Source organism: Bos mutus, chromosome 1, assembly GCF_027580195.1.
Source record: "Bos mutus isolate GX-2022 chromosome 1, NWIPB_WYAK_1.1, whole genome shotgun sequence".
In the NCBI taxonomy this organism is placed as follows: domain Eukaryota; kingdom Metazoa; phylum Chordata; class Mammalia; order Artiodactyla; family Bovidae; genus Bos; species Bos mutus.
Window position 1 is genome coordinate 134,005,398 of NC_091617.1, and position 22,070 is coordinate 134,027,467.

Genomic DNA, 22,070 nt, shown 5'->3' on the forward strand with positions numbered 1-22,070 from the left:
GATGTGTACATTCTCTGAGAACTGTTTCCCAGTCAAAGTTAGTCATGTGGAGATGTGTACATTCTCTGAGCACTGTTCCCCAAACAGAGTTAGTCATGTGGAGATGTGTACATTCTCTGAGAACTGTTTCCCAAAGTTAGTCATGTGGAGATGTGTACATTCTCTGAGCACTGTTTCCCAATCAGAGTTAATCATGTGGAGATGTGTACATTCTCTGAGCACTGTTCCCCAAACAGAGTTAGTCATGTGGAGATGTGTACATTCTCTGAGAACTGTTTCCCAATCAAAGTTAGTCATGTGGAGATGTGTACATTGTCTGAGCGCTGTTCCCCAATCAGAGTTAATCATGTGGAGATGTGTACATTCTCTGAGCACTGTTTCACAAAGTTAGTCATGTGGAAATGTGTACATTCTCTGAGCAGTTTCCCAATCAAAGTTAGTCATGTGGAGATGTGTACATTCTCTGAGCAATTTCCCAATCAAAGTTAGTCAAGTGGAGATGTGTACATTCTCTGAGCACTGTTCAGACAGTCCTTGGTTTTCTAGCTCTGATGGAGATCTCAAAGGCGCTCAGAAGTCCGTGTGCTTACATTCAGACCAGGATGAACTTTATGAATGCCACTTTCCTCCATTAGTGACAGGCCACAGATTCCAAAGTGTACATGCAAAGCATCTAAATGATTATCTGGCCACTTGACAAATCCCCCTATGAGTCAATCTTGAGTTGATGAGATGTAATTTTTGTTTACCTCAAAGTTAGAATACTGGAAATTTAGAGTTGAGTTGCTCCCACTCAAAAAAAAAAAAAGGTATCTTTTGGCTTATTAGGTCTTTCATGATAACCATTTTGTTGTCTCATTATACACCACCTCTTCATGCTGTTCAGTGCTATTTCTGGAAAAGCTTCTAGTTTACCCATCAGGCACAGTGATGCAGTGCCACAAAAAGTTGACCCTCCATGAGATTTAAGTCCGGCTCCCTGTGCAAGCTCATTGCATAGGACATACTTTCAGTATAGTTGATGGCTTTTTTCATATCCATGCCAGACCAGTTGTTGAGTATATGGCAAATACAAGAAGCACAGTTAAGTTCAGTTACTCAGTTGTGTCTGACACTTTGTGACCTCATGGACTACAGCACACCAGGCCTCCCTGTCCATCACCATCTCCTGGAGTTTGCTCAAACTCATGTCCATCGAGTCAGTGATGCCATCCAACCATGTCATCCTCTGTTGTCTCCTTCTCCTCCTGCCTTCAGTCTTTCCCAGCATCAGAGTCTTTTCCAGTGAGTCAGTTCTTCATATCAGGTAGCCAAAGTAATGGAGCTTCAGCTTCAGCATCAGTTCTTCCAATGAATATTAAGGTTTGATTTCTTTTAGAATTGACTGATTTGATCTCCTTACAGTCCAAGAAACTTGCAAGAGCCTTCTCCAACAGTCCAAAAGCATCAATGCTTTGGTACTCAGCTTTCTTTATAGTCCAACTCTCATATCTGTACATAACTACTGGAAAAACCATACCTTTGACTTATACAGACCTTTGTCAGCAAAGAAATGTCTCTGCTTTTCAATATACTGTCTAGGCTTGTCATACCTTTTCTTCCAAAGAGCAAGTGTCTTTTAATTTCATGGCTGCAGTCACCATCTGCAGTGATTTTGGAGCCCAAGAAAATAAAGTCTCTCACTGTTTCCATTGTTTCCCCATGTATTTGCCATGAAGTGATAGGACCAGAAACCATGATTTTAGTTTTTTGAATGTTGAGTTTTAAGCCAGCTTTTTCACTCTCCTCTTTCACTTTCATCAAGAGGCTTTTTAGTTCCTCTTCACTTTCTGCCATTAGCGTGGCATCATCTGCGTATCTGAGGTTATTGATATTTCTTCCTGCAATCTTGATTCCACCTTCTGCTTCATCCAGCCTGGCATTTCGCATGGTATACTCTGCATATAAGTTAAATAAGCAGGATGACAATATTCAGCCTTGATGTACTCCTTTCACAATTTTGAACCAGCGCATTGTTCCATGTCTGGTTCTAACTGTTGCTTCTTGACCTGCATACAGATTTCTCAGGAGGCAGGTAAGGTGGTCTGGTATTCCCTTCTCTTTAATAATTTTCCACAGTTTGTGGTGGTCCACACAGTCGAAGGCTTTGGTGTAGTCAGTGAAGCAGATATAGATGTTTTTCTGGAACTCTCTTGCTTTTTCTATGATTCAACAGATGTTGACAATTTGATCTCTGGTTTCTCTGCCTTTTCTAAATCCAGCTTGAACACCTGGAAGTTTTCGGTTCACGTATTGTTGAAGCCTGGGTATACAAATTACATGTCATTTTTACTGCCTTCAGGTAAAAACTTTCATCTTTTAGCTGAAGTTCTCTAACCTGCTAAGCAAGCATCTTTATTTACTTGGCTTAAGTCAATCTCCAAGAGTAACTAGGAATGAAAGATCAATGTAGGTCATTGCTATGTGGCTACTATCGTGAGGGTGAACTGTTCAAGGATTCTTTGATGGATTGAATGAATACCCAGATACGAAGAGCCTCAGAAACCACAGTGATTTAGATTTGATGTGTCTTCTGTGGGAAAGACCTGCAGGGAGTAAATCCAGTCAATTATATCATCCCTGTTCACCACATGCAAGGAGTCCAACGTTTCAAGCATGGAGAGCAAAAATGCAATATTTTTGCATTTTTGCAACAACAAAATGCAAACTATTGCAAAAAATGCAATAGTCAGTTGCTCACCTCAGCCCCTGCACCTTACCTCATAGGAACGTGGATGACCACAGGCTGGCAGGGAGTAGAGACAGTGCCAGGTGGGTGGCTGTGCAGCCCCCCTGAGGGTGCTGCCTGGCTCCACAGCACCTTTCCACAGGACCAGCCTATGTTGCACACTCACTGTGGCCACCAGTTACCTCCTGCAGGCAACGCTGGAAGAACTGCACGTGTTGGTCCCATAGGAGATGCAGCCGCTCATCCTCCATGGCTGCCATGCTGCTGCCAGTAAAGCTTTTTTAAAGTAACACAATGCTATAGATACATATTTCAGCTGTGGTTAGTTGGAAAGGGGTTAAAAATATGTCTGAAAAATTAAACTTGGTAGAATATTATAACTTCAAAAATTGGATATTCAAAAAGGTATATATTAATAAAACCTATACCTTGAAAACAGCATAGTGTTAGTTTTGGAAATTTGTGAAAATTGTTTAGTTAATGTCTATGAAAATTGAGTTAACTCAAGCCTCCACTTCCAGGAATGTTACTTCATGTTATTTTGATCTTCAGAGTGAACTCTTAAAAGAACTGGTAAAGAGAGATCCAAACTCCTTTCCTGTGGTTTTCAGAACTTCCTGTCCCTTATCTTCTTGTTTTATCTGTTGTTGTTGTTCAGTCCCCCAGTTGTGTCCCACTCTTTGTAACCCCATGAATTGCAGCATGCCAGGCTTCCCTGTCCTCTGCCTCCCAGAGTTTGCTCAAACTTGTGTCCATTGAGTCGATGAGGCCATCCAGTCATCTCATTTTCTGTCAGCCCTTCTCCTTCTGCCCTCAGTCTTCCCCAGCATCAAGGTCTTTGCCCGTGAGTCCGCTCTTTGCATCAGGTAGCCATAGTATTGAAGGTTTAGCTTCAGCATCAGTCCTTCCAATGAATGTTCAGGGTTGACCTTTTTTAGGATTGACCGGTTTGATCTTGTTGCTGTCCAAGGGACTCTCAAGAGTCTTCTCCAGCACCACAGTTTGAAAGCATCAATTCTTTGGCACTCAGCCTTCTTTATGGTCCAACTCTCACATCTGTACATGACTACTAGAAAAACCATAGGTTTGACTATATGCACCTTTGTTGGCAAAATGATATCTCTCTTTTTAAATATGCTGTTTAGGTTTGTTGTACTTTTTCTTCCCAGGAGCAAGTGTCTTTTAATTTCTTGGCTGTAGTCACCATCCACAGTGATTTGGACCCCAAGAAAGTAAAGTCTGTCACTGTTTCTATTTTTTCCCCATCTATTTGCTATGAAATGATGGGACCAGAGGCCATGATCTTCATTTTTTGAATGTTGACTTTTAAGCCAGCTTTTACACTCTGCTCTTTCACCCTTATCCAGAGGCTCTTTAGTTCCTCTTCACTTTCTGCCATTAGGGTGATGTCATCTGCATATCTGAAGGTGAAGGTGAAAGCTGCTCAGTCATGTGTGACCCCATGGACTGTAGCCTGCCTATCTCCTCTGTCCATGGAATTCTCCAGGCCAGAATACTGGAGGTGGTAGTCATTCCCTTCTCCAGGGGATCTTCCCAACCCAGGGATGGAACCCAGGTCTCCCACATCACAGGTGAACTCTTTCCTCTTTACCATCTGAGCCACCAGGGAAGCCCAGCATATCTGAGGTTATTGATATTTCTTCTGGCAGTCTTGATTCCAGCTTGTGATTCATCTAACCTGGCATTTCTCATGATGTATTCTGCATATAAGTTAAATAAGCAGGGTGACAGTATATAGCCTTGACGTACTCCTTTCCCAACTTGGAAGCAGTCTGTTATTCCATGTCTGGTTCTAACTGTTGCTTCTTGACTTGCATACGGGTTTCTCAGGAGGCAGGTAAGGTGGTCTGGTATTCCCATCTGTTTAGAATTTTCCACAGTTTTTTGTGATCCACACAAAGTTGTTAGTCAATGAAACACAAGTAGATAGTTTTCTGGAATTCCCTTGTTTTTCCTATGATCCAACAGATGTTGGCAATTTGATTTCTGGTTCCTCTACCTTTTCTAAATCCAGCTTATACATCTGGAAGGTCTCAGTTCATATACTGATGAAGCTTGGCTTGAATGATTTTGAGCATTACCTTGCTAGCCTGTGAAATGAGCCCTATAATGTGGAAGTTTGAACATTCTTTGACATTGTCCTTCGTTGGGATTGTAGTGAAAACTGAACTTTTCCAGGTTGTCACTGCTGAGTTTTCCAAATCTGCTGGCATATTGATCTTTGAACAGTACTTCTGTGTATTCTTTCCATCTCTTCTTGATCTCTTCTACTTCTATTAGGTCTTTGCTGTTGCTGTCCTTTATTGTGCCCATCTTTGGATGAAATGTTCCTGTGATATTTCCAATTTTCTTGAAGAGATCCGTTGTTTTCCTCTATTTCTTTGCATTGTTCACTGAAGAAGGCCTTCTTGTCTTTCCTTGCTGTTTTCTGGAACTCTGCATTTAGTTGTGTATACCTTACCCTTTCTCCCTTGCTTTCAATTCTCTCCTTTCTTCAGCTATTTGTAAAGCCTCCTTTGAAAGGCTTTCCAAATTTGGAAAACCCAGTAGTGGCCACAGAACTGAAAAGGTCCATCCTCATCCCAGTTCCCAAGAAGGGCAGTACTAAAGAATGTTTAAACCTCTGGATGGTTTCACTCATCTCCCATGCCAGTAAGGTTATGCTCAGAATGCTGCATGCTAGGCTTCAGCATTATGTGAACTGAGAACTTCCAGATGTCTAAGTTGGGTTTAGATAAGGCAGAGGGACCAGGTGTCAAGATTGCCTACATTGGCTGAATCATAGAGAAAGCAAGGGAATTCCTGAATAACATCTACTTCTTGTTTCATCAACTACGCTAAAAGCCTTTGACTGTGTGGATCATAGCAAACTGTAGAAAACTCTTAAAGAGATAGGAATACCAGATCATCTTACCTTTCTCCTGAGAAACCTGTATGCCAGACAAGAAGCAACAGTTAGAGAACCTTGTATGGGACAACTGGTTGAGGATTGAGAAAGGAGTACAAGACTGTTTATTGTTACCCTGTTTATTTAACTTGTACACAGAGCACATTCTGAGAAATGCCAGACTGGATGAGTTACAAACTGGAATCAAGTTTGCCAGGAGAAATACCAACAACCTCAGATATACCGATTCTAATGGTTAGAAAGCAAAGAGGATCTAAAGAGCCTCTTGGTGAAAGTGAAAGAGGAGAGTGAAAGAGCTGGCTTAAACCTCAGTATTAAAAAGCTAAGATCACGGCATCCAGTCCCATCACTCATGGCAAATAGAAGGGGGAAAAGGCAGAATTGGTGACAGATTTCCTCTTCTTGGGCTTTAAAATCACTGCATATGGTGAGTGAAGTGAAGTTCAGTTGTTCAGTCGTGTCTGACTCTTGGCAACCCCGTGGACTGTCGCCTGCTAGGTTCCTCCGTCCATGGAATTTTCCAGGCAAGAATACTGGAGTGGGCTTCCATTTCCTTCTCCGGGGGATCTTCTCAACCCAGGGATCAAACCTGGGTCTCCCGCGTATGGTGAACGCAGTCATGAAATTAGATGATGACTGCTTCTTGGCAGGAAAGCTATGACAAGCCTAGACAGCATGTTAAAAAGCAAAGACATCACTTTGCCGAAAACATCCATATAGTCAAGGCTCTGGTCTTTCTAGTAGTCACGTACAGTTGTGAGAGCTGGACCATAAAGAAGGCTCAGCACCGAAGAATTGATGCTTTCAAACTGTGGTGCGGTAGAAGACTCTTGAGAGTCCCTTGAACTGCAAGGAGATCAAACCAGTCAATCCTAAAGGAAATCAGCCCTGAATGTTCATTAGAAGGACTGATGCTGAAGCTGAAGCTCCAATACTTTGGCCACCTGATGCGAAGAGCTGACTCATTGGAAAAGACCCTGATGCTGGGAAAGATTGAAGGCAGAAGGACAAGAGGGCGACAGTGGATGAGATGGCTGGATGGCATCACCAATGCAATGGACATGAACTGGGGCAAACTCCAGAAGATGGTGAGGGATAAGGAAGCCTGGCATGCTGCAGTCTTTGGGGACATGACTTGACAGCTGAATAACATTCGGATTATCTACTTCTTGACTGAGCTTTGAGAATTCTTATCTTCCAAAGAATTTGTCCATTTCATCCAAGTGTCTAAACTTACTGAGAAAAAGTTCATAATATTCTCTTACTGCTTAACACCTGTAAGAACCTTTAATGATATCACCTTTCTCATTCATTATATTGTTAATTTATAACATTTATTTCCTTTAATCTGGCAAAAGATTTATCATTAATGATATTCTCAGAGTTAAGAATTGTTTTCACTAATTTTTCTGTTTCATGTTTCATTGACTTCCATCTAATCTTCATTATTTCCTTTCACCAACTTACTTGGAGTTTAATTTTTTCTTTTTCTAGTTTTTTAAGGTGAAAATGAAAGTCACTAATTTAAGACTTTTCTTCTTTTCTAATATTTATGTTTAATAGTATACATGCAACATCCCACAAATTTTGAAATGTGTTTTTATTTTCATTCAGTTCTAAGTACTTTGTAATTTTCCTTTTGATTACTTCTTTGACATGTGAGCTATTTGGATGACATGTATTATTTAGTTTCTAAATATTTGAAGATTTTCTAGATTTCTGTTTTTGATTTCTAAATTTAATTCTATTGTGTTCACAAAACCCTACTTTGCATGAATTAAATCCTTTAAATTTATTGACTTCATCATGGTCAAGAAAATGGTCCACCTTAGTAGTAAATATTCCATGTGGACCTGAAAATACACATTCTTTTGTTGTTGGATGGAATGTTCTATAATTGTTAGTTAGATCGAGATGGTCGATACTGTCTTTCAAATCTATACTGATTTTCTGTTTTATCAATTACTGCAAAAAGGGCATGGGGATATGTTCAATGATCCTTTTAAAGGATTTAAGCAATGAAAAAAAAAGTTGCACATATTTACCCATGCAGTTACCATGTCTGGTACTCTTTGTTCCTCTGTTAGAGCCATATTTCCATTTGACATTATTGGTTCCTATCGGACTTCCTTTACCATTTCTTACAGTGTGTATCTGCTTGTGATAAATTCTTTCAGCTTTTTTATTTCTGGAAAAGTCTTTATTTCTCCATTTTTTGAAAGATATTTTAGCTGGGTATTTTTCATACAGTAGATGTTGAAGATTTTTAAAGATGTTGCTTCACTGTCTTCCCCCTTGAATGACTTCCTTTGAGAAAGTATCTTGGTTCCTCTGTATATTAGCATTGTGTTTTCTGGCAGCTTTTAAGATTTTCTGTTTATCAGTAGTTTTGAACAATTTGATATATTCCGTAAATTTATTCATGCTTATAGTGTTTGAGGTTTGTTGAGCTCTTAGATCTGTTGCTTTATAATTTTAATCAAATTTGGAAACATTTCAGTTGCTATTTCTTCATCATTCTTTCTGTCCACTGTCCCCTGCCCCATATCTCCACTGCATGCTTTTAAGGACCCCACTTACAAATATATTCAGCAACCTAAAGTTGTCCCACAGGTCAATGAGAGATCCTTCTTTAAGAATTTTCCATATCTTCTCTGTCCTATCTCTTGCTCTAATCCCATCTCAGACGAGGTATACCTCCTCCTATGCCAAACTATACCTTTATCTGGACTTCTGGGCCCATTCACCTATCATTGCTTGGACCTCTCTTCAAGTAATCATATGTCCAGTTTCTTTGTCTCTATTGCTTCCTTGCCTAAAACCAGAACAAAGTCAATAAAAGAAAACACAATAAAACCTCTCTTTCTCTTACCAGCCCATTAAGGTACAATCCTTCCACCCTTCCTCATAACTGAACTTCTTCAAAGTGTAATCTACTTATTGTCTCCACTTTCTCATCCCCACAGGGCCATGACAATCGTATCTATCTTTATTGATTTACTAAACCTGCTTGTTTAAAAGCCCCCAATGATTTCTTCATCCTTTCTGACCATTGCAGGTATGTTTAGAGACTAGAATCTCCTTGAAATTATTTCCCTCCTTGGTTTCTGAGACACAGCATTCTCTGGATTCTCTTCTTAATTTTCTGCTTTATTTCACTGTTCATCTTTCCTTTCTCACTAACTAAAAGTCAACATTCCCTATGTTCTTCTCTTGGCTTTCTTCTCTTTCTATTTGCTTCTTTATACCTCTGAGAACCATAAGCTCTCTGTTTATTCAATCACCACTTTCATGAAGCTGATGTCCAATTTATAATATCCTGCTTCTGTGTCTTTCTAGAAGTCCAGACCTACACTCCACCCATCAGTATCTTGAACTCAACATGCCCCATAGCAAATCAATCATGTTTTCTCCCAAAACCAGACAGTCTACTTGTTGTCCTCAATTGAGTTGCATCTTCACAATACAAATATTATACTGACATTTTCAGAAACATGGGCCCTGGGTACAAAAGCACAGTAGATATCTATGCAATGTATCTAATAGTTAAGAGGGACACCTTAGGCCACAGAGGTCAATTAATAAATCATTTACTCATAAATAACAACTGTAGTCGAGGGAGCAGATGGAATCTCTGAAGGGAAGTCTGACAAAGGGAGTGATACAAAGAGAAAGAGGAAGATTCAACATGGAAATAGAGGGTAGAAGAGGACAGTGTGAGGCCCTCTGAGATCCTTTTATAGAGTCAACTATGCGGCTCTCCAAGGATAAGACTAACACTGCTGGGTGTGAGTGATCTTAAAATAAATGCCCCAAAAGGCACATGCCCATGTGTGTGCACAAACACATGTTATCAACTTCAATCCTGTAAATATGGAATACCTGCTAAAGGAGAATAATTAAAACAGAGTTCCCCCACTGCCAGTGTAGGTGATGGAATTCCAGCAGAGCTATTTAAAATCCTAAAAGATGATAATCTGAATACCCCATATCTATTTAAAAGTTGATTTTTTTTTTTTTTTTTTTAGGCCACGCCGTGTGGCTTGCACTGTCTTGAACCTAGGCCCTCAACAGTGAAAGCTCAAGAGTCCTACCCACTAGATTGCTAGGGAATTTCCCCAAAATTTAATTTTTAGCTAAAAGCCTGCCCCAAAAGAAAACTTTAGGTTTGTATTAAACTGCGGCAGTGGTGAATGCCTTGAAATGTTTAAGGAAGAAATAATACAAATTCTATACAATTTCCTTCAGAAAGTTGAGAGAATACTTTCTATTCATGCTGGGGCTTCCCTCGTCACTCAGCTGGTAAAGAATCCACCTGCACTGCGGGAGACCTGGGTTTGATCCTTGGGTTGGGAACATCCCCTGGAGAAGGGAAAGGGTACCCACTCCAGTATTCTGGCCTGGAGAATTCCATGGACTGTATAGTCCATGAGGTCACAAAGAGTTGGACACGACTGAGCAACGCTAATAACTCATTCTCTGACTTCAGCAATACCTTGAAACATCACCGAAGAAGACTACATATCATTATCATGGTCACAAATGTAAAAAATTGAAAGTTTAGACTCCATAAGTATATTTTAAAATAATATTATGACCACATAGACTTTATCCCAAGAATACAAGCTTTTTTATCGTTTGAAAAATCAAGCAGTGCAATATACCATATTAACATACTAAAAAAGAAAAACACATGATCATCTCAGTAGATGCAGAAAAAGTATTAGAAAAAAAATCCAAAATTCATTTCTAATAAAAATTTCTAGCCGTCTAGGAATAGACACAGAAATTCCTCAGTCTGGTAAAGGGCATCTACGCAAAACAAAACACTATAGCTATTACTGTACTTAATGCTTAAAGGCTGAATTCGTTTTACCTAATACCAGGAACAAGACAAGGACACCTACTCTCATCTGTATTGTTCTCAAGGTTCTAGCTGGTGTACTGAGGCAAGAAAAGGAAACGAAAGGCAAGAAAAGACTGGATAGAAAAAGTAACTTTATTTGTGGACAACTTAATTGTCTATGAAGAAAATCGAGTAAATGAGTTTAGAAAAATTTAGAAAAATGAGTTTAGAAAAATACAAGATCAGTGTTCAAAAATCAGTTGTATTTCTATATACTAATAAAAATCAGATATTAGGGTTTTTTGGGAAAAAAATAGCATAATGTATGAAATTCTTAGAAATATGACAAAAATTGGGAAAGATTTTTATGATGAACACTAGGAAACATTGTTGAGAGAAATTAACACCCTACATAAATGGAATGCTGTACCTTGTTTTTTGGCCAGAAAACTCAATATTGAGATGTTCTCCAAGTTGATCTATAGATTCAACACATTTTCAAAGAAAATATTTGCAGACTTTAAATGTTTTCTGTAGAAGTTGATAAGATTGATATGAAAAGATAACTTTTCACTTCATAAAACACTTTGAAAAAAGGACATTATGGGTTTGATTTCAAATTACAGTAATCAGAACAGTTGTATTGGCACTAAGATAGGTAGTTCAGTGGAGTAGAATAGAGTGTCTAAAACTTGACCTACATATGTATGGACAGTTAATTTGCAACAGAAGTGCTAAGGCAAGTCAGTGAAGAAAGGATTATCTTTTAAGTAAATGGTCCTAGAGCAACTGGATATCCAGCTACCAGGAAAAAAAAAATGAACGTCAATTAATAACTTATTCCATGTTCGAAAGTTACCCCAAAGTAAATCACAGACCTAAGTGCATGACCTAAAACTATAAAACTCCTAGAAGAGAACAGTAGAAGAAAATCTTTGGGGCTTTACATTAAGCAAAGATTTCTTAGGTAAGACACCAAGTAAAGATCTGTAAAAGAACAAATTAGACTTTATAAAAATTTGAAACTTGTTCTCTTTGAAATTGTGTTGAGAGAATGAGAAGACAAGTCACACTTAGAATATGTTTGCAAATCGTATATCTATGGTAAAGGACAAATTTGCAGAATATATAAAGAACTCTAGAAATTCAGTACAGGCATTCCCTACTTTTCAGAAGTTTGCTTTATGTGACTTTGCTTTTACAAAAGACCTTTGTTAGTATACTGATTTTCACAAACCAAGAGAAATCCAAAGAGGATTTTGGTTTTACAAAAAAAGGTAAAAATCAAAGTAGCTTTCAAGTGTTTTGCAGCAGTGATTATAGAGGCATCTCTCACCCTAACTACCGTAACCAAGAGTGGCCTTGCCAAGCTTCTTACCCAGGCACTACACTTAGCATATCAGCATCTAGCCACCATAGCTTTTAACTGTGTTTGTGAACATCTGTGATTTATCTTGATTTATATTGTGTATGTGCCAGTGGTTAAGATTCTGTGCTTCCAGTGCAGGGGTTTTGGGTTTGATCCCTGATTGGGGAACTAAGATCTCACATGCTGGCTGGAGGACCAAATAAGTAAATATAAAAGGAAAAAAAAGCAACTCAATGTAAAAAAAAAAGGGGGGAGCAAAATATCTAAACAGATGCTTCACCGGTGAAGATACATAGATGACAAATAAGCATACGAAAATATGATTAACATCATTAGTCATTAGGAAAATGCAAACTAAAACTACAATGAAATACTATTATACACCCGTTAACTGTGGCTAGCATTGAAGACCAAAGTGTTTGCAAAGATATGGAAAAATGGTAGCTCTCTTACACTGCTGATGGGAATGTAATATGGTCCATTCACTTTGGAAGGCAGTTTGGCAGTTACTTAAAAAATTAAACATATACATACCACATCTAGTCATTTTGCTCCTAGGTAAATGAAAGCATGTGTCCTTGCCAATACTTGTACATAGATGTCCATAGCAGCTTTGTTTTTGTAGCTAAACCAGGAAATAATCCAAATGTCTATCAACAGGTAAAAACAGCTATATTCATATCCTATTCAACAATGAAAAGTTGATACATGCAACATCATGAATGAATCTCAGAATTGTTATTCTGAGTGAAAGAAGCTAGGAAAGGTGTACAGTTTGAATAATTCCATTTATGTAAAATTCTGTAGTCCTTGGGTCAAGAAGATCACCTGGAGGAGGGCATGACAACCGACTCCAGTATTCTTGCCTGAAGAATCCCATGGACAGAGGAGCCTGGCAGGCTACAGTCCATAGGGTTGCAAAGAGTTGGACACTACTAAAGTGACTTAGCATGCACGCAGTAGAAAATGCAAACAAATATTAATGACAGGAAGCAGATTAATTGTTATTTGGAAATAGTAGGGGTGGTGGTAGAGAGGACTAGGGGAAAAGGATTAGAGCTGTAAGAATCTTTTGGAAGTGATGGATTTGTTTATTGTCTTGATTATGGGACTTGTTTCAGAGGTATATACATGTGGGAGACTATAGCAAATCAGTTTATTATATGTTGGCCATACTACAGTAAAAATAAAAACTGTCATCTGTCTTTGCTGTCTGACCATCACTGCTACCTCATCTGAGACTATTTCCTAAATTTGCAGGATCTTTAGACCCAGCTAGGTCTAAAGATAGATGGGTCTAAATATCTGTTAAAAATGTTGACTTCTAGGCCTCCAAACTATTAAGATGGGGCTGGGGAATCTGTATTTTTAACAAACACTCCAGGTGACTCTTCTTAGTACTCAAGCTTGGAAAGCACTTGTCCCAGATTAAATTAATGCTACTTTGGTCATCTGAACCTATTTCCATATATGAAAAAAGGATGTTAAGTTTCTAGTGTTAACAGATTTTTTAGCCATAGAACACTTGATGATGCTCTACTGTGGTCAGATGAGATCATTCAGAATTGGACAAATTTTTTTTCTCATCATATATAATATATTGAGATCAGCCTTGCATTATAAATACCTGAAGTAACAAAGTGAAAATCTCTGAATAGTCCCAGCATTAGTAAACATTCCATCAAAGAGTAAAAAAGAATTTTATTTATATACCTGTTGACAAGTCACATCAGTGTGTTAGTGAACATCACATGTTATTAGTGAAAAAAGGTATTTTATATCTTTTGTGTATTAAGCTATAAAATAACACAAGTTGGAGAAGAGGATTAAGAGAAATAGAAGAACATTGTTACTCTCTACATGTTCCTTAAATGGACATAGCAATACATTTTACATAAAACTCTGGGAAAAACAGCCTGACCTTCTTACTGTGCCCTTTCCAACAACATCAAACAAGTGAAAATTATAGAATGTCTGTCTAAATTTAAAATAGTTCAGTTGTCAGAAGACTTGAGAGAACAAGTTTTCCACAAATCGTCCTTGTGCTATTTGGTCTTGATTTTTTTTTAAAAGAGGGTTGGTGAGCCAACATGTAATTAATCAGTTTTTGTGTTGTTGTTAGCTTCTAAGGAAATGAAACTGCAACTTTCCATTTGGCTTTATTGTTCTTTTTTGGTGTTTATTAGTGCTGCAATTTGTAATACAGGAACCGTAGATGGTGCTTAGTGATAATGTGGACAAAACAATGTGACAAAAGTACTTTTTAAAAGTCAGCTTATACATGTTATACTGTTATGATACTTGTGTACACTCCAGGTCACAGATACCACCAGCATTACTGTTTTAGAGTCAGAAGTTGTTAGAACTTCTTTTGTCAGTGGATGGGGTTACTGAAGTGGCAGCATCCACTTCTTACCAATTCTCATTGTTTCTTCCTCCAAGATTGTTTGGATTGATTATTCCTTCCCCACAGCTGCTGCCCCAATGAGTGAATAACAGATCCGTCTCATCTTGTAAAGGCTCTGCTCCATCTGTGTAGTGAACTACTTTCCCTGTGGAAATAGGACACTACTTTAAAAATTAATCATTGCATTGACTAATTACTGTCATTATTAAGAGTTTATATAAAGTTTCAGTTCAGTTCAGTTCAGTTGCTCAGTCGTGTCTGACTCTTTGCGACCCCATGAACCACAGCACACAGGCCTCCCTGTCCATCACCAACTCCCGGAGTTCACTCAAACTCATGTCCATCGAGTCGGTGATGCCATCCAACCATCTCATCCTCTGTCGTCCCCTTCTCCTCCTGCCGTCAATCTTTCCCAGCATCAGAGTCTTTTCCAATGAGTCAGCTCTTCGCATCAGGTGGCCAAAGTACTGGAGTTTCAGCTTCAACGTCAGTCCTTCCAATGAACACCCAGGACTGATCTCCTTTAAGATGGACTGGTTGGATCTCCTTGCAGTGCAAGGGACTCTCAAGAGTCTTCTCCAACACCACAGTTCAAAAGCATCAATTCTTTGGCGCTCAGCTTTCTTCACAGTCCAACTTTCACATCCATACATGACCACTGGAAAAACCATAGTGTTGACTAGATGGACCTTTGTTGGCAAAGTAATGTCTCTGCTTTTTAATATGCTGTCTAGGTTGGTCATAACTTTGCCTTCCAAGGAGTAAGCATCTTTTAATTTCATGGCTGCAATCACCATCTGCAGTGATTTTGGAGCCCAGAAAAATAAAGTCAGACATTGTTTCCACTGTTTCCCCATGTATTTGCCATATAAAGTTTAAAGGTAGAAAATACCTGTGTGTAAGCAGGTACTTTCTTTTAACTTTATTAATTTGAAATCATTTTTCCATTTTTAAGCAGAATAGAATATTACTCTTAAACTGGTAAGTTTATGGAAATTTCAATAGACTCTGTCTCTGTGGAGATTTTAAAAATACAGACCCATCTGCATCTGATCCTGTTCTTTTCCCTCCTCCCAAAGTATAGACCTCAAGGATGGCCATGCTCTACCTAGTGGTAATAATTAATGAAAAAGATATTAAGTTCCGAAAAGTTTAACACTTTGGTTTGGTTATTTAGGATAACTCTGGTCTAAAAAAGAATTGAGAAGTGTTTCATCCTCCCCTGTTTTCTGAAAGAGTTTGTATATGATGGTGCTGTGGTTTCTGTTGTGTTCCCCCAAAAGATACATGGAAGCTCTTAACCCCTTTATCTCAAAAAGTGACTTTTTGGAATTGTTAGAGATAAAATGTTGAAATGAAGTCATAATTAAGGTAAACCTTAATCCAGTATGACTGATGTTATTATAAGAAGAGACACTGGCCTGCAAAGGGAGAATGATATGTGAAATAGAGGTAGAAATTGAAGTACTACAGCAGCAAACTGAGGAACACTTAAGGATTGCTGGCAAACCACCAGATGCGAGGAAGAGGCAAGGAAGGATTCACCCCTATAGGCTTCAGAGGGAGAATAGCCCTGCTGACACCCTGATTTTGGACTTCTAGCCTCCAGAGCTGTGAGATAAATACCATTGTTCAAGTTACCTGGTTTGTGGTGCTTTTTATGGCATCCCTAGCAAACGACTTCACTTTCACTTCTCACTTTCATGCATTGGAGAAGGAAATGACAACCCACTCCGGTGTTCTTGCCTGGAGAATCCCAGGGATGGGGGAGCCTGTTGGGCTGCCGTCTATGGGGTCGCACAGAGTCAGACACGACTGAAGCGACTTAGCAGCAGTAGCAGCAGCAGCAAACGAATAATAGGCTTGTATTATTCTTTTCTTTCAAGCTTAATAGAACTCACCCAGTGAAATTGTTTGGATATAGAGTTTTCTTTGTGGAAACATTTTAAATTGTGAATTCAGTTTCTCTAAAAAACATTACTGAGCTATATATATTTTCTTTTTTGGTGTCTGTTTTGGTAATTTGTGTTTATCAAGGAATTTGTTCATTTAATCTAAGTTGTTGAATTTATTGGCATAAAGTTGAGCTACTTGTAATATTTTTTAATGTCTGTAGGGTCTGTAATGATGTTTCCTTTTTTATTCCTGATTTTGGTTGTCTTTTTGTTTTCTTTGGTCAGTCTAGCTTAGGGTTTCCTCACTTGGGGGCAATTTTGTACCCTCTGTCCTGGGGGTTTGGGCATTTGGCAGTCTCTGGAGGCATTTTCAGTTATCACTACTTGGGGCATCTAGTGGCTGAAGGCCAGGGATGCTGCTGAACTAAACATCCTGCCATGCACAAGGCAGCCTCTAGCAACAGAAATTCAGTCACTCCATGACGTCAGTAGTGCTGAGGTTAAGAAACCTGTTCTAGGATTTACAGTGTACACATCCTGCTTTCAAATATTATGCCACTTCATATTTAATATAAGCAGCTTACAATACATTGTTTACACTCATCGCTACCCATCCTTTATGCTGTTCTCGACATACATTTTATTAGGTTGATGCAAACATAATTGTGGTTTTGGACCATGAATTTTAAATCATTATAACTAGACTCAAACACATCTTTATTAATCAAAATAGGAAACATTACAATCAACACATTTTTGCCAGTGAGAAATAAGTTTGTTTATTCCTGTAATGTAAAAATCCATTCTTTGGGATTCAGCAAACTCTCAGGAAAGCATTTTCTGCCTCCTCCTGGTTATGGAAGCATTTTCCCTGCAAAAAGTTGTAGAGATGCTTGAAGAAGTGGTAGTTGGTTGGTGAGAGGTCAGGTGAATATGGCAAATGAGGCAAAACTTTGTAGCCTAATTCGTTCAACTTTTGAAGCATTGATGGTGTGACGTGAGGTCTGGCATTGTCATGGAGAAGAATTGGGCCCTTTATGTTGACCAATGCCAGCAGCAGGCATTGCAGTTTTTGGTGCATCTCATTGATTTGCTGAGCATGCTTCTCAGATGTAATGGTTTTGCTGGGATTCAGAAAGCTGTAGTGGATCAAACAGGCAGCAGACCAGCAAACAATGTCTGTGACCTTTTGGTGCAAGTTTGGCTTTGAGAAGTGCTCTGGAGCTTCTTAGTCCAACCACTGAGTTGATCGTCGCTGGTTCTTGTCTAAAATCCACTTTATATTGCATGTCACAATCTAATCGAGAAATAGTTCATTGTTGCATAGAGGAAGAGAAGATGACACTTCAAAATGACAATTATTTTGATTTTTGGTCAGCTCACAAGGTACCCACTTAACAAGTCTTCCACCTTTCCAATTTACTTCAAATACCAAATAACTGTAGAATGGTCCATGTTGAGTTCTTCAGCAGCTTCTCATGTAGTTGTCAACTGACGATGACCAGCCACTACACTTCTCATTTTCAAGCCTCTCGTCTCCTTTGCAAAACTTCTTGAACCACTTCTTCACTGCACATTTGTTAGCAGTTCCTGGGCCAATTGTGGTGTTGATGTTGCGAGTTATCTCTACCGCTCTACCGCTTTACAACCCATTTTGAACTTGGATAAGAAAACTACTCGAATTTGCTTTTTATCTAACATCATTTCCCTAGTCTAAAATAAATATGAAACAGCAAGTAATAAGTCATTAGCAAAAAAAAATAAATGTACATTAAAATGATGTATAACGTAACGACATTTATTTAACAGTGTATTCCAGTATCAAATGGTAAATTTCAACAATGCAAAAACCGCAGTTACTTTTGCATCAACCTAAAACTTCCATTTATATTATAAACCCCACAGTACATGGGATTTTGCTTTAAACAGTCTATTAAGGAAATTTTTAAATGAGGAAAAAATACCTAGTTCATATGTTTTCGGCATTCTTCATGCTTTGACTAGATCCAAATTCCCATTGGTGTTTTTTCTTTCCACATGAAGAACTATTCTCATGTGTCTCACAGTGTAGTTCTGCCAGTGACATATTCTCTCAGCTTTTTTTTGAAAACCTGTATTCTGTCTTCATGTTTCAAGTATATTTTTGCTTAGTATAGAATTCTTCGACAATTTAAAAATAATCTAAAAGATACCATTCTACTGTTTTCTTGTTTGTCTAGATTATAATAAAAAATAAAGCTATTGTTCACTAATACATCTTTAAAAAATCTGTATACTTTAGAATATTTCTAGATTTTATTGTTTTTTTAAAAATAGCTTAAAATTTAATGCATTGTGCTTAAATGTTTTAAACAGATCAGTTCTTGTGTTTTCCTCTCCTCTTTTTTCCTTTCCTTTTTTCCCCCCATCACTTATAAAAAGTGTATTTTGTGGCAAGTTATTTCTTTGAGCCTGTTTCCTCATCTGTAATGTCAGGCTACCAATGATGCTTATAGGTTTGTTGTGAAGGAAAAATGAAAAAATGAGAAAAAATGAAAAAAAGAAAGTCTAGAACTTGAAGGGATTCATAAACATGATAGCATGGTACACAGATATCATCCTCCTTATGCAGCTTCAGCTCCCCTGACCTCAAGGCTCACGCATAGTAGCAGATGAGTGGGTATCCCAGTCTGAGTCCTTCCCTGCCTCATGGCAGCAGCTGCATGTAGACATATTCCTGCCAGCACTCCCCACATTCCTGCCATCCTCCCCAGAAGCTGCAGCTGAACTGAGGAGCCCGGTTGGACCATGACTAAGCACTGTTGCCACTGCTTATGATTTCTGCTCCTACCAATAGTTTACGTGTTGATTTTAAATGAATCTGGTCTTTTACGCAAGCAAGGTTGAAAGATATTCTTTCCGGATACTAAAATTTCCTGAATTTCTGTTAATTTAAATTATTTGAATATAGTAAAAATCCATGACATTGTATTTTACACGATTTACATTTCCACTTATCAACTATGCAGGCTAGCCATGGTATTTAAAGTAACACATTTAAATATTAGGAAAATTTTAGAAATAATTAATGATTTTGAGTGGTGGGGCTTGTAATCAACAATAATTCTTTCCAGTGGTTCTAATTACTTTAGAATATACAATAATAATATATTCATATTAAAGGATGCATTCATTGAAGTGTTCTTTTCTGTTCAACAAGAGAATCTAACTGGATGTGTCAAGAGTTGATTGGTATTTTTTATCCGTACCTGGCCACAAGTAGCAGCATTCTGACAACTGTGTTAAATACCCCCTCATGGTGTTGCTGCCCTTCTTCTCAGTGGGCCTTTGGAGTGACGCTGTGGGAACTCATGACTCTGGGCCAGACACCCTACGTGGACATCGACCCGTTTGAGATGGCCGCATACTTGAAAGATGGTTACCGGATAGCCCAGCCAATCAACTGTCCTGATGAACTGTAAGTTTCTTTCTGGGCTTGAAGACATGGGTTAGATTCCATTTACAATGATTGGATGAAAGCAATAAGAACAGGTATCCATACCAATACAGAGACTACTCTTTTGAGAATCATGCCTATTTGGACTTGAATTATACTCCTGTAGAGAAACCGTAAGCTTTCCTGATGGCTCAGTGGTAAAGAATCCATCTGCAATGCAGGAGATGCGGGTTCAATCCTTCAGTGAGGAAGAGGAGGACATGATAACCCACTCCAGTATTCTTGCCTGAAAAATCCCGTAGACAGAGGAGCCTGGTGGGCTCCAGTCCAAAGGGTCAGAAAGAGTTGGACACAACTGAGTGAGCATACACACAGAGAAACCACAAAGTCAGCCAGACTCATTCACTCTTGAGTGCGTTTGACATTAGGACTTTTTTGTCTCATATTTGTAGTGATTAATCCAAGATACTCATTTGCATAGTGAGAAAACACTGAACATGCTGTTAGTTATTCAGACGCCCGGTCATGTCCAACTCTTTGCAACCCCATGGACTGCAGCGTGCCAGAACTCTTTGTCCTTCACCATCTCCTGAAGTTTGCCCAAGTTCACGTCCTTTGCATTGGTGATGCTGTCCCACCATCTCATCATCTGACGCCCTCTTCTGCTTCTATATAGAGCCTTTCCCTTTGCCATCTGGCCTTGCCAGCTGGTGTGAATTGATATACGTGTAAGGAAGAAATTCTGGTCTAGTGAGTGAAATACCTCCTGTCTCCCGCTTTTACCACATAGCTAGTCTTCCCATATAATGGGATCAGAGTGGGCAGGAGGCTCTTCAGGGGTGATGCAGTGCACACTGATTAAGTCTCAGTTCCAGAATCCCCTGAGGTTTTTATACTGTGGTGAGGGGGCAGCTTTGTACAGATTTTACTATAGATCCAGGATTCTTACAGCTTAGTTACAGCTTCCTCTTCCTCCAAGTTTTTTCTCTCACAACTTACATACAGTTGACCCTTGAACAGTGTGGGTTTGAGCTCTGCAGGTCCACTTCCATGTAGATCTTTTTTTCAGTGATAAATGTTGCAGTGTCACACAGCCTGTGGCTGGTTGAGTCTGTGGATGTGGAGGAACTGGGGATATGAATGGCTGACTATAAGTTATATGCAGATTTTTGACTTGTGCAGAGGGTCAGCTCCCCTCACCCCTGTGTTCTTCAAGAATCAACTGTGCAGGATAAAGCAGATTATTTTTTGACTGTGTTTTAAATAGTTACATAAAATCTCTACTTGCTAGTATATTTTGACATGTTTCAGAATTGAAATCCACATGTAATGTCCAGATAACTCATTTTTGCTCTGCGAAGAGATTGATTTTTAATATGTCTTCCTCTCCACACCCACATTTAGACTGAAAACGTAGCTGGTATCATATTGATCAAAAGGTTAAGAGTAACACCTTGTGGAAAAACCCAAACTTTTTGGCCAACCCAGTATATCGTCAATAGGCAAATTTTCTGGTTTTGTCACTGCAGGTTTGCCGTGATGGCTTGTTGCTGGGCCTTAGATCCGGAGGAGAGGCCCAAGTTCCAGCAGCTGGTCCAGTGTCTCACAGAGTTCCATGCAGCCCTGGGGGCCTATGTCTGACTCTGCTGTCACAGTCTCACAGCGTCAGGAGGAAGGTGCCTGCCGGGCCTGCTTGGAGCCAATCTTGGATGCCACATATGTCACGCAGCGCCACAGAAGCACATTTGTCTTCCAGAACACCGTGCCTTAGGAATGCTTTAGAATTTGAACTTTATACAGACTTAATGATACGGAATATTTTCTAGATATCACTTTTATTAGATTGAACTGAAAATGTTTGTGTAAATTTTTTGGCCAAATTTTTTTTTAAACATAGTTAACTTTGGACTAGGGTACATTGTTACAAAATAAATAAACAGTTTTTAAAATTGTTTAAACATGGATATTTGGAATAGCTATCTTAGTGCCAACTGCTTTTTATTTTTTTACTTCATCAATGTAGGTGATTCACCTTTAAAGTTTTTTGTTTGTTTGTTTTAATATCACCAGTCTTGGGAATGGTTTGTCTTCAAGATGCAGTACTTTTTCTTAGGAAAAGAAAAACACAAAAAGATGTTGGTTTGCCTTGTACAGGAAAAGCTAATGTTGGAGGAAGAAGACTTAAAGAAAAGCTAGAGAGGAAAAAAGAACAATACTTACTAGAAATAGAAACTGGCCTTTCATGGAAAATTGTTTCTTTTTTAATTTTTTTTTTAATGAAAAAGGGTTCTGCTTTCTTATTTTGGGGGAAGTAGGAACTGAGTTCATTGAAACATCTTAAATTTGGCAGAACCTAGCATTTCTGAGAACCAAGAGTGGGCTTGGGGGCAGGTCAACAGTAAACAATGGTGATTTTATTTATTTTTACTCTTTGGAAAAGGAGATAACAAAATTCCAGAA

General features: G+C 38.7%; 1 protein-coding gene and 1 pseudogene across 2 annotated transcripts in view; one reads left to right on the plus strand and one right to left on the minus strand.

The window, feature by feature from the left end:
• RYK (receptor like tyrosine kinase) overlaps positions 1–21,594 on the plus strand; it is a 109,269-nt gene extending 87,675 nt beyond the window's left edge. For both annotated transcript variants that reach the window (XM_070376084.1, XM_070376082.1), the window contains exons 14-15: positions 19,495–19,631; positions 21,140–21,594. In XM_070376084.1, the coding sequence (XP_070232185.1) occupies positions 19,495–19,631; positions 21,140–21,251 (249 nt within the window). In that variant the 3' untranslated portion in view covers positions 21,252–21,594. The remainder of the gene's footprint in view (positions 1–19,494; positions 19,632–21,139) is intronic.
• On the minus strand, positions 490–2,988 carry LOC102280262 (geranylgeranyl transferase type-1 subunit beta pseudogene; annotated as a pseudogene).
• Positions 21,595–22,070: the final 476 nt, after the last annotated feature.